Below are 16,651 nucleotides of genomic sequence, written 5' to 3'. Positions count from 1 at the left end.
GAGCCTGCATTAATCAGGAACACCCTTGCAAGCTGTTTGTGGAAGCTTTTTTATAGATCTGGAACAGAGGCGGTCCTTACACACCTGCTTCAAGGTGATTGGTTGGTGTCATCCAAATCCATTGTCTTTGGAGGTGTTCTTAAGTTGAGTTCACGGTCTAGTTTCTGAGAACAATACCTTCTTAAGGGATAGCCAGGTGTGATTACAATCCAATTAACTTGAAGTAGGCTTAATTAGCAGTCAATCACTCTCACTTGATTCAATCAGTATAGATTAATCTCCAGGTGGGTCTTTGAGTATCTGCTAAATTCCATTATTTCATCACAATAGGTATCTAAGGTTGGATTTGAACTTAGGTCTTCTTGTCCACTGTGCCTCCATGCTTCCATTGTGAGAAGAAACTGGACCTAGAAAGGACATGTAAGGGACATTGGCTATTAGGATTATAGCCTACATAATATATATATGGTTTTTTAAATGTAATAAACATTTTTATTTATAGTTTTGGGTTCCAATTTTTACATAATATATTCTTGAAACAATAGGAATAGCAAAGCATCAACCACTTATTTATTTATTTGTGGGGCAGTGAGGGTTAAGTGACTTGCCCAGGGACACACAGGTAGTACCTGTCAAGTGTCTCCTGAATCCAGGGCCAGTGCTTTATCCACTGTGCCACCTAGCTGCCCCCATGGGTAATATTTAAAGACCAATTGTATTTTACATTCTTTTCCTTTCTACACTACAATTAAGAAGCTTCTTGTGACTTTTACAATTCAAGAAAACTTTTAAAGAAAAAAAGAAAGGCAAAAGACAGTCAGTCCTTACTCTCAAGTCTCTCATAATCTAATGGACAAGAATAATAACAGATGGCATTTATATAATATTTTAAGATTTGCAAAGAACTTTACAAACTTGGTCTCATTTTATCTTCAACAACTGGAGTTAGGTTTTATTATTATCCTCACTTTACTTTACACTTCAGGAAACTGAGGCAAACAGGTTAACAACTTGCCTAGGGATCACACAGTTAGAAAGTATCTGGTACAGGATTTGAACTCAGGTCTTCCTGACCATCACTTGGGTCCATCACTCTATTCCCTGTACCACCTAGCCAATTAGTGGTGTTTTATGCACTATAAGAAGGGAATTGAATTCTTTTGATAACCATCATCTTCTCATTAATGAATGGAGCCAGTGTGAGGATATAAGGGGGGGAAAGGCAATGGGTGGGAAGAGTCACTGTGGGGAATAAGCTAATGAGTCCATAAGAGTAGAATACAAGCAGCAATGAGGTCCTAGCTGAGATCATGACACAAAGATTTTCAGTGGTGGCAATTAGCATGATTTTTTTCAAGCCCAAGAACCAGAGCAGAGAAATTAGATGATAGATATTACCAAAGGATAAGGGATTAACAATTTGGGAACAAGATTGATGAATTCTAAGGTAGTTGCTAAACTGAGGAAACAATAAATTAGTAGATCACAGGGGTCAAATATGGCAATGAAGACAAAATCAAAATAGGGAAGAACATGGGAGCACTAAGGTTCTAGAGGTCAAGACATACCTAGTTCTCATACATCATATAACCAAGTCTGTTACGGAATAGACATTTGACAAATATTTACTGACTGATAGTAGACTTGAAACAAACACCCCAAAAAGTCATTCTTTTTTTCTGGCAAAAATAATCCTAATACATTTAACCTTTCTCATAGTTCCTATTCTTCAGTCCTTTAATCCTTTCCATTGCTTTCTTTGGATACTTATCTTTACATATTTCAAGCAATGACTCATAAATGGGCAAGATACAATAATAGAGTATCTGACAAGAGCTAAATATAGGGAAAATATTTCATGAGTCACATTTTACTTTCATTAACTTGCTCTGTACTACGCATCTCTAATTCCAAAACTATTTCATCACTTTACCATCGTTGAATTTTATTGGAGAACTTACTGGAATAAGAATCAGAAAGTGATATATAGCTGCCTTAACATTTTGATAGTCATACAAGTATTTACAATTGTGTGATTCTGGATTCCTGCTTGCAATAATGATTAGCCACAAGTTATATGTATCACTATTGTACACCTTGCAGCATCTTGAATAATAGAAAATTGAAACACAATTACATTTTAGAAATTAGAAGCCACAGTTTCACTGTATGAAAGCATAAAGTGAGAGCTATTTGGAAGCTGGAGAGAAATGGAAAGGGAAAGACAGAAACAAGGAAGGAAAAAGTAGGGAAACTTGGGGAGTGTTCTTTGGCTTATAAATCTGAGAACTTTACTCCATATAACCTAACTCCACTAGATTCAAGGTGCTGTGTCAATAGAAAAACTACCAAGTAACTTATTCTCTTAAAAGAGAAAATGTTTTTTGTAATTTTTTCCCAAAAAGCTAAGAATTGCTTTAAATGTGTTTCATTGGGCAGCTAGGTGGCACAGTGGATAAAGCACTGGCCCTGGATTCAGGAGGACCTGAGTTCAAACCCAGCCTGAGACACTTGACACTTACTAGCTGTGTGACCCTGGGCAAGTCACTTAACCCTCCTAGCCCCACCCCCTCAAAAAATGTGTTTCATCGTACAAATATTGTGCCATATGTTCTAAGGCATGTCCAAAGACTACAATGATATATTTTATTGACCATATTTCCTTCCAAAGGGGTATTCCAATTTAAATTTCTTCTGAAAACCTAAAGTCACATTCTAAAATCAAATATAAATGCCGAGTATACAGTAAATATGAATTTCTTTTTAATTAAAGGACTCTCCTGGAATTCCTGATACTGTGTTAATAAGAAAGCGCTCCCCTTTTTAATGATGTAGGTGTTAGTTTTTAAGCCTTCCTTGCCCAGGAACATTTTAGCTAATCTGAAACCAGAGTTTCTCAAAAACCTCTCACATAGTTGGCACTCAATTTTAAAAATTGGTTGGTTAGTTCTTTTATTGCCCTCTTGGAATCCCTCAAGAATAACATGTGGAAAGTTGAAAATGATTCCTGGAGAGAACATCTCATTCTTTTTTTTTTTCCCTTAACAATATTTTATTATTTTCCAATTACTTGTAAAGGTAGTTTTCAGCGTTCATTTTTGTAAGATTGAGTTCCAAATTTTTCTCCTTCCCTCCCTCCCCCGCCAAGAGAGCAAACAATCTGATATAGGTTATATAAGTACAATCATTTAAACATATTTCCAAATTAGTCGTGTTGTGAAAGAAGAATCAGAACAAAAGGGAAAAACCATAAGAAAAAAACAAAAAACAACAAATAAAGTGAAAATAGTATCCTTCAATCTGCATTTAGACTCCACAGAAGAGCATTTTCCATCATGAGTCTTTTGGGATTGTCTTGGATCATGAACATCTCATTCTTAAGGCTCACTTTACATTTGAAATGTTTAATAATATGGAATGCAAGCATACATGTCTTATCACTGTGGCATAGGTATGCGTCAAGTAATATTAAAATCTCTGAAAAATTAAAATTGAGTGCCATTAAGAGGGCAGTGGAGAGGCACAGGGCTGATGTGAGCAAGTTACAACACCTAACTCTGTCAGCCAGTTAACATTTGTTAAGCCCTTTCTATGTACCAGGCACTATGCTAAGCACTTTCCAAATATTATCTCATTTGATCATTTGGTCTTATGTGAAAAAGAACCAGAAGGTGTCATCAAAAAAATATAAGAACAAAACAGATGGGATGGTCATATGGTTAAAGTCAGAGCTAAGTATTGCATAGCCAACATACTCTGTCCTCACAATGCCAAAAGAGAAGAAAGTCCCAAATATATTGTTTGGACCCCTTTCAACAAACTAATAGAAGGAAATGATAAGAGTTTCACAGGTGCTGGGTAGGCACAGATGAACTGTGCTCTGCACTGTTGATGGGAATATAAACACTTATGGGCCTATAATTTGACTAAGCAGATAATTAGATTTATCTTACAAGTACAGTAGCATTTTAGGACTTGTTATAGGATCACTAATCAAGATGTATTAGCAAAGCCTGAGATCCAAGGGATCATCATTTCTTCAATTTGTTGTTTCATGTTGTTCCTAAATGATGTGTTGGGATTTTAAATATTTTTAGACAGTATTTTACAAGAGTCCAGTGTTATTTGTATAGGATGCTGAAACCATTTTTTACTAAGGTACAATCAAGTAGAAAAATGGCAATGACTAGTGTCACATAAAAAAATAAATTTAAATGTAGGGCTTTCATCATCTAAATCTCTATATGCAAGGCCATTTTGCCAAGTTAATAATGAAGATATTCACATCACAAGCTAAGAAACAATAGATATTGGGGGCAGCTAGGTGGCCCAGTGGATAGAGCACTGGCCCTGGAGTCAGGAGGACCTGAGTTCAAATCCAGCCTCAGACACTTAACACTTACTAGCTGTGTGACCCTGGGCAAGTCACTTAACCCCAATTGCCTCACCAAAAAAAAAAAGAAAGAAATTCATGGCTACTCCATGACACAATTACCTGATTCTTTCCATTCATTTCAACAACAATTTATTGAACATTACCTGTATAGGGAGCCCTTTGGGAGATTTAAAAAATGTATGTAAGAGAAGGTCCTTGCTATCATGGATCATTATAGTCAACTAAGACTTCTAAAAATGGTTGATGTGGGGGCAGCTAGGTGGTGCAGTGGATAAAGTACTGGCCCTGGATTCAGGAGGACCTGAATTCAAATCCAGCTTCAGACACTTGACACTTACTAGCTGTGTGACTCATTGCCCTGCCCCTCCCCCCAAAAAATTTATTAGCCATGCATGGTACCAGTGGCTGTATGAAGATCACTTGTAAATGTAGGACACTTGAAATATTAGTCATTTAAATGTTAGTCTTGAGTCTTATGTGTTCAAACTGCTGCTTCAATGATAATTTTGTTGCATTTCATATTATCTCAATAAGAAATCAGTAAATTCATTGGCTTACTAAATTCTCTGAATTTTCCTGCTCTCCTGAAGTGCTAATAGTGGATGTTAACTTGGGTCATTAATATAACATGGGGTGAAATCCCACATGAAAGAAACAGGAAAGGAAAGGGTTTATGGAGTGGGGTAAGAGATGGAAGGAACAGGGCAATAAATGAATTTTATACTCATTAGAATAGGCTCAAAGACCTAAATCTCATCAGAATTTGTTCAAAGAGGGATTAACATACACACCCAACTGGGTGGAGTAATGTAGTTAATCTGGGCAGTAAAAGAGCCTAACACTCATCAAAATTGGCTCAAAGACCTCAATCTCATCAGAATTGGCTCAAGGAGGGAATAATGTACATACCCAGTTGGATGGAGTAATCTCTAACCCTGCAGGAAAATAGGAGGGGAAGGGGATAAAGAGAGAGGGGCAAAAGAAGAGAGGGGAGATTGGGGGAGGAGACTGACAGAGTAGAGTAAATATCATGGGGAAGGGAATAGGATGGAGGGAAACAGTTAACAATAGTAATCATGAAAAAGAGAAAAGGGGGAAAATGGTACAAAAAATATTTATAGCAACTTTTTGTGGTGGCTAAGTATTGAGAATCAAGGGAGGGGGCAACTAGGTGGCGCAATGGATAGAGCACCGGCCCTGGATTCAGGAGGACCTGAGTTCAAATCTGACCTCAGACACTTACTAGCTGTGTGACCCTGGGCAAGTCACTTAACCCTCGTTGCTCTGAAAAAAAAAGAAAAAAAATAACAGGAGGAGAATCAAGGGAATGTCCATTAATTGAGGAATGACTGAAGAAGCTGTGGTATATGATTGTAGTGGAATGGTATTGTGCTATAGGAAATGACAAACAGGATGATCCCAAAAAACCTGGAAAGACTTAAATGAACTGATGTATAGTGAAGTGAGCAGAACTGGGAGGACATTGTGCACAGTGACAGCAGTATTGTTCAATGAGTAATTGTGAATAATTTAACTACTCTCAGCAATACAATAATCCAAGGTAATCCCAAGGGACTAATGAGGAAGCATACTATCCACCCCCATAGAAAGAACTGATAAAAAGAGCACTTGTGGATTGTACATATATAACCCACATCAGATTGGTTGATGTCTTGTGGAGGGGGGAGAAAAGGGAGGGAGGGAGAAAAATTTGGAACTCTAAATCTTATGAAAATGAATATGGAAAACTACCCTTACATGGAACTGGAAAAAATAAAATAAATGTTTGTTGCACTGGGGAAAAGAAAAAAGAATTGAGGTGCCAGCTGATTGGATATAGCAGGTTAGAGAGAAATGTACAAGATGATATTCAGATTCAGAAGAGATCTTATAGGCCATTTAGTCCATCCTATCTAGACAAGAATCCCTTCTTTGGTATATCTACCTAATGGTCAATTTTACTAGAAAATCTCTAGTGAAGAGGAACTCCCTGTTCGCCTTTGAGTAGCTTTTATTGTTAGAAAGTTTACTGTCTGAGATGAAGCAGAATACGCTAAATCCCAGTTCCATCAGCCATCCGTTCAGATACTTGAAGAGAACTATCATGGCCCTGTTGGGTCTTTCTTCTCTTAGGCTAGACTTCCCTATTCTTTCAGTTCAACCTACTAGAGCTTGATCTTGATGCTCTTCACTGTTCTGATCACTCTCCTCTGGATGTTCTCCTTCTTCTCAGTGCCTTTACTAAGATTTGACTTCCAGAATTGAATATGATCATGCAGATGTGGTCTGACCAGGCCAGACTATAATAAATGGACTTTCTCTTTGGATATAATGCTTGTGAGTACAGTTTGGCTACCATATCATGGTCAAATCATTGAGCTTGTAGTCTGCTAAATCCACAGATCTCTGTGAGGCAGAGCTGCATCATAGATCAAGTGTTAGACTTGGATTCTAGGAAACGTGTGTTCACATCCTGCCTCCCCTACTTCTCAGTTATGTGTTCTAGAACAAGTCATATCATCTCTCTGAAACCCAGTGTTTTTGTGTGTTTTTTTTAAATCTATAAAATAGAGATATCTTGTAATGAGAGCAGGAAACATTTTCTTTCAAAGCTGAAAATAGTCAATAGTCAGCAATCATTATTAAGCACGTACTATGTGCTAGGCATTTTTCTCAGTACTGAGGATACAAAGAAAAGTATAAGATAGTGTGTGCCCTCAAGGAGTTCATAACCTAATGGGGGAAGATAGCAAATTAAAAAAAAGTTTCAAAGCCCCAGAGATAAGGGGGATAATCCCTGCCTCAGGGATGATAATGTCCTGCTGCTGGAGTGGGAAATTATCTGAGAGGGAGTACCTTCCTTAAATGTTAGAGAAGTAGGGAGAAGCTCTTCAGTGTACAGCCTCCCCTCTTTCTTATAGGAATATTGTGGAGGTCCAAGTTTCAAGAGCTAATTTCATCTTGTAGAGTGATGTGTTTCTGGAGATCATGAAATCCAGGAGGCCAGCCAGCTGGGAAATGATGAGAATCTCTCTCATATCATGTCTTGTTATTTCTTGTATGATATACAATTAAAATTCTTCCTTTGCTATTGTTCTAGCTGGCCTTGTGGGTCATGCTTTTCAGTGTCATCCCTTATTTGTTTTCTTATTTTGCTTTGTAAGGATTGTTTTTCCCTTTTTCTTTTTGGGTCTGAGATTATAGAATAGTAACTTTTAAAAAATGACATTATTATTCTTAACAGGACCCCAGTGTTAAGATTTTTAATATCTGAAATGGTTAATCAAATTTTAATTCAGTCATTTTAATTTGGAAAGAAATATTTCTCTTTTATGGCATTATTTAAGTTAGTTCCTTTGCCCAAAGTAGTACTTTCATTAATTCTACTTGTAAAATCATAATCAGAGATTATGCATATTACAATTTGCTAGACGTGATTTTTTTTTTTGGTCTGAACTGCATCACTTTTAAAATCAGGCTTTGCATGTTCTCTTCCCCTCATCTTCCTACCTCACTCTCAAAGACAAAATAGTTATAGCAGCAGAGATTCCATCATTCCCTTAAATTATAAATCCCAGTGTTCAGGCCAAATTTTCCAGTTTTGTTCTGTTGGATTACATTTGGCCATTCTTCCCAAGACTACTCCCCACTGTTGATGTATTTTAAGTATTAATAGACTATCCTAACATAACCCTTGCCCTTGGCAAAGAGTATGCTTTAGTTTTCCATTCTCTGCTATAACAGAGCACTTATTCAGTTATTAAAGGAAAATTTTTATACCTGGTTTCAGCTCAACCAGGAGTATTCTGTTTCAAAGTGAGGATTGTCATAATGCATTTATTTAATATTTTCATATAATTTTCTTTGTATAATTACTCATTTTTGCTTGAAATATGAAAATAATGTTTTAATATCAGGGATTTGAATCTGTAAACAGTTTAAAGAACAATGAGCAACTGCCTTTTTTAGCTTACAAAGAAAAGAATAGCAAAATTACATTGAAAATATAGAAGATAAAAGTCTTAAAAAAAACAACCTTAAAAGGATTTCGACATTTGTTTTTTGTTTTTTGTTTTTGTTTGTTTTTGTTTTGTTTTGTTTTTGGTGAGGTAATTGGGGTTAAGGCCCAGGGTCACACAGCTAGTAAGTGTTAAGTGTCTGAGGCCGCATTTGAACTCAGGTCCTCTTGACTCCAGGGCCGGTGCCCTATCCACTCCGCCACCTAGCTGCCCCAACATTTTTTTTATAAGATGTTGAGTTTCAATTTTTCTCCCTCCCTTATCTCCCCCCTCCCCAAGACAGAAAACAATCTGATATGGGTTATATATCACATTAAACATATTTCCACATTAGTCGACATTTTTTTCAAAATTACTGTTTTGAATTTGGAAAGTTGATGTCTATTTTCATTGAAGTATAGGGGAGACTGTTACCAGAGGTAATCTAGGCTAACCCACTCCTTTTACAAATGAGTGAAATGAGGTTGAGAGAGAGTGAGTGATTTGCTTAAAGTCAACCAGGTAATAAGTAGCGGGGCTGTAATTCAGGTTCAGGTCCTTTAACTCCCAAATCCCATTATGCTATTTTAATAGCACTGTGATTTTGTTTGTTTATTGTATATCCAATGCCTTATACATGGTAGGCTCTCAATAAATATTAATGAATGGATGAAAAAGTATTTACTAAGTACTTACTGTGTGCTAAACACTGTGCTAAATGCTAGTGACAATAAATAGAAAAAGCAAGACAGTCTGTGCTCTCAGTGAACTCATACTTGAATGGAAAGAAATAGTACATACAAGAGAGTTCAGTTGCATGGTGGGGAGAGAGGCCAAGAAGTCCAAAAAATGCTACCGTCCTGAAGTGGGGGATGGCAAGCCCCATAGATGTTTAGTTTATATTAGCAGGGCAGATCAGATGGCAGTGTCTCAAAGGCTGGCAGGCATAGCAGTAGGGCAGATGGTAAGGCCCAGAAGGCCTTGAATACACAATGGCAGAGCAGATGGTCCAGCCATGTGGTCTTCCATCTTATTGGAAGACTAAGTTGGTGACTCCAAGTTCATCCAAGCAACGTAAACAGACACTTTGCTTTGCTTCCCTCTGCCCCCATGAGGTCTGGTCATTGGGTGTTTGAGGAATGGGAGAAATGACGGGGAAAGGCTATTCCTGTTTGTGGTTCTTAAAAATGATAAATTTATGATTTCTTTTTGGTGCCTAGAATATAAGGTACATTATCAATAAATATTTATGATGATGAATAGACTAAATGGCAATAGCAAATGTAATGGGAACTCAGGTGAAAACATCTCGTCTCCACTTCTGGGGAGTGGTATGAAGGGAAGTAAGTATTTTTAAATTTTTCATGTCTTACATTTCTGAAGTTTCTTTAAAAATTAAATCCCTCACTTCTCCTAAAGATTGTGGTATATCTGAAAAAATATGGGAAAAGAAAAAGATTTTTATTCAGCTATTTTTCCTGACCTAACTTTTTTCATGTAGAAAACAAGTCAGAGTATATTCATATTGATGAAAAATGCTTGAAGTACCATTTCTTTCAACTGTTCATAGGATTTTTTTAGAGCTAGAAAGGAACTCAGTGATCATCTAGTCAAAAATCTTTATAAATGAGGCCTAGTAAAATTTGTCCATGGTCAAACAAGCAGTAAAAGGCAGAGACTTGATTCAAACTCAGCCCCTCTGACTGCAAATCCAGCTCTCTTTCCCACCCCCTCATGTTACAGTATTTGCTTATTTAGAAGGAAAATTTCTTTTTAAAAGTCATCATGCTACGCTATAAGGTAACATATTCTTTTTTATGCTCTATACTAGGACTTTTGTAATTTAATCTTAATTTTTAATATGAAAGGTAGAAATTGTTGGCAAAGATCAGAGTTAGCCATGCTTATGAACCAAGTTTTTGTTTCAACTTAAAGTCTATCTTTAACTCTATCTTTTTCTGCCTTTTTAAAAAAGGAATACTATAGATATCTCAAGTTTTATAAAGCTCCTCAGTTTTCAAGGATAATTGCTCTGTATAAATACCAGGTGGGTGGTATTTTTCTTTTTCAGATCTCCCGTGGTGGCTTATTCTAATTCGTCAGAAAGCCTTGATAGGCAAACTTCCTGGAGATCATGAGGTCTGCAAAATTACCAAAATTGCTGTTTTATCACTTTCTGAAATGGAACCTCAAGATCTTGAACTTGAGGTAAGATCAAACCTTGAGGTGGGGAGGGAAATTTTTAACTTGATTATAATTAGCTAAACACAACAACACAAAGTTGATTTTGGTTGCAATTGACAAAAATCACACTAAACTGGAAGGGGGAGAGAATCTAGTTTTTCTTACTCTATAGATGCCTTACTCAGAAGAGAGCAGCATAACAGTTTTGGGGAGGGGAGGGGATCATAAAAAAAAATAACTGTCTAGTTTCTAACTTGCAATCGAATTGTCAGTCTATTTATTATTTTCTTTGTACCTATACTAAAAAGCTGGGCCTAGAATTGAATATGAGCAAGAGAGCTGTCTGGGCTTTGCTTAGGAAATTGTGCAGCACTTCACCAAACTGTTTGCTGTGACACAGTAGTCTCTCACACAATACTGAACTAACTAGTTGGAAAACTGGAAAACTTTATCCTCTAACATTTTGGGTAGATACTCTATGGAGGATTTATGGGAGAATCTTATAATATGAGAAGGCATGGATGGATTGCGATTTACATTAATGGAGAAAAGCAGTAGTTTCTAAGGTATGAGTTAGGAACGGGGTTAACTTTATAGAAGTTAAGAAACAAACCAAGGCTGATTAGAGCTTACATATTTCAGGCTCAGCTCAAAGGTCTTCGGTAAGTATCCTGTTAATAAACCTACTTTAAATTTAAATGGGAATAACCTAAGAGGTCTTTTTCTTTCTACTATTTATGACAGGAATGGAAACAAAACGCTTATTTTTTATTCTTCTATGTTACCAAAGTTTGCTGTTGCTGACTATAAAGCTTGAATTTTTTATCTTTAGTTGAAGGGTTTCTGGAAGGAAGCAACAGGCTTTGGGATTCTGACCTGAAGATATTGAAGCTCAGTTTGAGTTTAAATATATTGAGATTGGGGGGCAGCTGGGTGGCGCAGTGGATAGAGCTCCGGCCCTGGAGTCAGGAGGACCTGAGTTCAAATCCGGCCTCAGACACTTAACACTTACTAGCTCTGTGACCCTGGGCAAGTCACTTAACCCCAATTGCCTCACTAAAGAACAAAAAAACCAAAAACATAAATATATTGAGATTGGGACCTAACCCTGTCATTGTCTTCTGCCAGAATCCCCAATGGTAGATAATAACCTCTGAGTAAATCTCAAAGCTTTAATAAGTCATCCTTCAGGTCTGCTAATGCCTACATCCCTCATTCTGTTTGTTTTTCCTGGGAGAAGGGAGTGTACTTTGTTGTTATAGCCAAGGTTTCCTCTGAAGTGCATAGGAATTCCTAGGTGGGGTGAAATGGGATCAGGGAGAAAAGTATGTGGATCTGCTCCCTCTCCACTCCCTAAGGAGTGACTGTTACATTTGTCGGCATCCCATTTGGAGGCTTCAGAAGTAGCTCTTTATCTGGAAAAGCTTTACCTTCCTAATCAGGTTCTTTCACAACTTGCTACCCACAAACTTGACACTTTTTTGAGACTTCCAGCTTCAAAGCACAAAGCAAGAAAAAAGATGTTATGAGGAAATTTTTTAAAATTCAGAAACATAATGTAAAAGGTTTGAATATCCCTATTGTTCTTTACCTAAGAAGGAAGGTATTTCTTTGATACCTCCTAGCTAGTTAAGTGGAAAAGATATTGTTTTCAAGTACAGATTAGAAAGTATTTTTTTCCAAGCAACACTGTTCAGTATCCTTTACAGTATACAGTCTTATCAGTCTTCTGAAGGTTATGGTATTTGTTAATGGAGTTTAAGAAGCTACCACAGATAACTCTTAATTATCCATACTAATAGAGGACAAAGAAGAACACAGATAAAGTAAGTATCTCCAATTCCCATTTTAATAAGTAACTTCCTACCTTTTCTGACCAGATCACTTTTACAGTGATGCTTGAGAACAAAGAAATGGGAAGAAGAAAAGAAGCTAATGGATTGGATAATAAGCCCCCAAATAATCATGGATCACTTATTTTCTAATTTTTGCATTTAAATCTTTGATAGCTTCTACTAGATTTCCATGGAGAAATTATTGAAGGCACGTGTACTACAAAGTAATCACACAGGGCTATTCAGTCAAATGTTCTTATAACATAGTTTGAAGGGTCTCTTGGAAATGTTAGATATTTCACTCTAATATTCTTGAGCTTATGTTCTTTGTAATAAGTCCAATAATTATGATGACTTGAGTGCTTTTGAGGAAAGAAATTATAGCAATTTAATTTTTGTTTTCTCCAGACTGTGGTTTCATCAGTTTAGGGAGCCCCTGATGAGGAAATTTTCTTTGCCAATGTAGTGACCACTTTTCTCCACCTTATAGTCTTAGAGAGTTTCTGGGGGAACTGGGAAGTTGAGCAACTTGCCCAGGACCCCATGGCAAAGGTGGATCAGAGACAGGGTGAGAATGCAGGTGGTCCTGACTCCTGGGCAGGCCTCTATTAACCATGCCAAACTGCACCTGGACATTTAATTTTTTTTTTTTTTTTGGTGAGGCAATTGGGGTTAAGTGACTTGCCCAGGGTCACAGAGCTAGTAAGTGTTAAGTGTCTGAGGCCGGATTTGAACTCAGGTACTCCTGAATCCAGGGCCTTTACTCTATCCACTGCGCTACCTAGCTGCCCCTGGACATTTAATTTTAAGTTCAATAAGTTGTAATATTATAAATTGATTAGTTTGATACCCTTTCCCCTCTACTAATCTTGTTTTAATTCTTTTATTTTTTGGTGCTTATATACATACATTTCTCCCCACCCTTATCTCTAAGAAAATCTTAATTATGAGTTACTATACTACACCTTTGGTATTCTCTTTTTTCTTTATCAGTCAGCTAGCATCTATCATGCTAGCCTGCAGTGTGTTAGGCACTGTGCTCAGAGCTGGGGAAACAAGTGATGGAGGAGGCCAGAAGGGTTAACAGATGAACTAAGATCAACAGTAGCCAGAAGGGTTAACAGAGAAACTTAAGGCAAACACACAGTCTGTACTTTCAGAGTTCACAGTCTAATGGGGGAGACAGCATGCAAACTACACAAACAAGTATATTCAAGATACATTGGGAGGTTGTCTCAGAGGGAAGGCGCCAAGATTAAGGAGGACCAGGGGAGGCTTCTTCCAGGAGGTGAGACTTGAGCTGAAGTCTGAAGAAAACCAGGGAAGATGGGAAGTGGAGGTGTGGAGGGCAGGAGTATTCCAGGCTTGGGGGTTGGGGGAGGAGGGAAGATGTCACCAGCAAGGATTCTTGGAGTGTCTCGTGTGAAGAACAGAATGTCCCTCCTGAATCCAGGGCCAGTGCTCTATCCACTGTGCCACCTAACTGCCCCTCATGAGGGGTTTTAAAAGCTGAACAGAAGACTTAATATTTGATCCTGGAAGCAATAGGGAGCTGCTAAAGCTTTTTGAATGAGGAGGTGACTTGGTCAGACTTGTGCTTTAGGAAGATCACTTTGATAGCTGGCTGGAGAATGGACCAGAGTAGGGAGAGACTTGAGGCAGGCAGGCCCACCAGTAGCAGGTGTGACTGTTACACCCACGTCTTCTTTTCTTCTTTATCCAGGAGGCCTCACCAATTCTTTAGTTGGCTTCCCATCTTCAGGTTTGTCTGCAAACCTATTCTTATCCCCATATTTAACTCTTTTGAAAATATTTAGTTTTATCCTTCAGTTGCTACCCCTTGCCCACTAATGTTGGGTTGTTAGACCGTATGTTTTCACCTTTCTTTTTGTTCCTGCAGTTTTTATTCTAAGTTGAAATAAAGAATCTATAGTGATAGTAGAAATGGGAGCACAGATGTTCTCACAGTTCTTTAAAATTTCATAGGCTTATATTCCACTTCTGCATATCTCGTTTACTGTATCCCATTGCCTTAATAGATAGCAAGCATCATTTTCCTTATTTGGTTTCCCATCAGACATCCATTTTAAAATTCTAGCTTCATATCGATAAAGATACATGCTATCTTTAAAATAAAACTTTTTTTAACAAGGGAAAGTATCAGTTCTTCATCTTGATTTATAGAATTATAGGTTTAAGTACATAGTTTTCTTTGGTCTCCTTTTCTTTTTGAGAGGTGCATGTATGAAAACTATAATGAGTTAAGCAGGTTCTATACAGATTTGGCTCAGCTTCTGGAAAAGGGAATTTGATCCTACACAAATGTCATAGGTTGTATCTCAGCTTAGTGATTAAAAAAAATACTGTAATCTCTGTGGGCCTTTTTAATCAAAGAATGATAAAGGAGATCCCAAGGAGTAATCTATTTCCCTGCCCCCACCCCTGTTCCCTTGAAAAATCGTATAAAACAATTCTACCTTTTTTTTTCCTTTTTAAAGATCGATTCCCTCAAATTAGCCCTCAATGATGGGTTGTTTTTGTCCCTTCCAAAACGGGCTTAAAATGTTTTAAAACCTGAAGAGCAGCTTATTACCTTGGATTGTGGGAAAGGCAAAGAGCACCAATGTAGGAGTATGCTGGAGTGTATGAATTAGACTTGATTAATATTCTAGGGAGAGGGGTTAAGTATATGTAACTTATTCTAGAATAGGGTTGCCTTCTTTTTCTTGGATGCCTTCCTGAAGGAATAACATTATTGAGTTAGTAATATTTCAGTTTCATCTACTTGGTCCTTAAACAACACCCCAGCTAAAGGATGAGAATTGTGTCTGCCTTTTTGCACAGTATTTGGCACTTTATTAGCATTTGAATGCTTGTCAACTCAATGACTGATGATGATAATAGAAGCTTTGAGGTTTGCAAAGCACCTTCCTCAGAGCAGTTCTGTGAAGTGTGTAACAAAAGTTATTCCTATTTTAGTGAATGAAGAGCTGAGCATCTAAGAGATCATGACTTGCTCATGATCCCAGAACCTAGTATCTTCTGAATCCAGTTCAGTTTTCTTTCTACTACTAACAAGCTTCCCCTGTTGGAGGCCAGAGGACTTAAGGTTGAGTAACTATGAGCATGAATATTGATGTCACCAAGAATGAAAGCAGATGTTGGCATGGAGATGAAGGAGGGTAAGCTGGAGACTGGGAGATGATAGTTAAAAGGATATGGATAGGGTGATATAGACTGAATGAAACTCGAAGGAATCTCTCAAAGGTAACTGAGGGATGACATCAGAGGGAAGATCTAAAGTGACATTTGGAAGCAGAGAAAATGCTGTCATCTCCTGATCCAAATGTCTCAGGGACATGAGAACATATAGCGAAACTAAAAAGGGTGGCAAGTGATAATGTGTCTTCTGGAAAAATACAGGTATAAACTATACTTCTGGTTTATAATTTCTTACAGTACAATAATATTTCCTTACATTTTGGTTCTAGTTTTTCTCCCCATCTCCTTTTTTTTTTTTTTTTTTTTTTTGGCTAGGCAATGAGGGTTGTGACTTGCCCAGTGTCACACAACTAGTAAGTGTCTAGTGTCTGAGGCCAGATTTTAACTCAGGCCCTCCTGAATTCAGGGCTGTTGCTTTATCCACTGCACCACCTAGCTGCCCCCTCCCCATCTCCTTTTAATCCCTCCTTCAGGATATGGAAGTTAATTTCATTTGTAGCAATTCTCTCCCTTTTATTATCCTCTTTCCTCACACAGTATATCTTTTCCATCCCCAGTTATTTTCCCATTGAATTTCATATATTTCTACACAAAACTGTGTGTGTATGTTGAAACCTTCTTTGTTTCAGAAAAGAGCGAGGTTCATCTGATGCCTACTCTTTCCATGCCTTTCTCCATGCTTGTATATTTTCATATGACCCAATTATGAGAGTTAAGTTCTATGGCCTTCTTCTTCCTTTCTACTTTTATCTTCCCTTGTCTTAAAACTCTCAGGCTCTAATCTTTTCTATCTTAAAATCTTCAGAACAGTACCAGTTCTTTCTTTTTTTTAATGTATCTCTTTATTCTTTGAAGACATTAAGAGACTAGTTTCTTCTCCCTCTATTAGAATGTTAATATTATCTCATCTTACAACTTCTTCCTATTCCTCAATTAAATGCACTCTTTTAGGTTTCTCTGTATTCTTGTGTTTTTATTTCAGCTCAGTTCAGAAATGCTTGAAAGCCTTCTATTTC

The 16,651-nt window shown here is 37.4% G+C and overlaps 1 protein-coding gene across 2 annotated transcripts in view; it reads left to right on the top strand.

Moving 5' to 3' along the window:
- The window catches only part of INPP5F (inositol polyphosphate-5-phosphatase F), a 103,568-nt gene that overhangs the window by 39,933 nt on the left and 46,984 nt on the right, over positions 1 to 16,651 (top strand). For both annotated transcript variants that reach the window (XM_043983771.1, XM_043983770.1), the window contains exon 3: positions 10,466 to 10,602. In XM_043983771.1, the coding sequence (XP_043839706.1) occupies positions 10,466 to 10,602 (137 nt within the window). The remainder of the gene's footprint in view (positions 1 to 10,465; positions 10,603 to 16,651) is intronic.

Source organism: Dromiciops gliroides, chromosome 2 (assembly GCF_019393635.1).
Source record: "Dromiciops gliroides isolate mDroGli1 chromosome 2, mDroGli1.pri, whole genome shotgun sequence".
In the NCBI taxonomy this organism is placed as follows: Eukaryota; Metazoa; Chordata; class Mammalia; order Microbiotheria; family Microbiotheriidae; genus Dromiciops; species Dromiciops gliroides.
The sequence above is the reverse complement of the archived record's forward strand: the minus strand, read 5'-3'. Positions and strand labels throughout refer to the sequence as shown.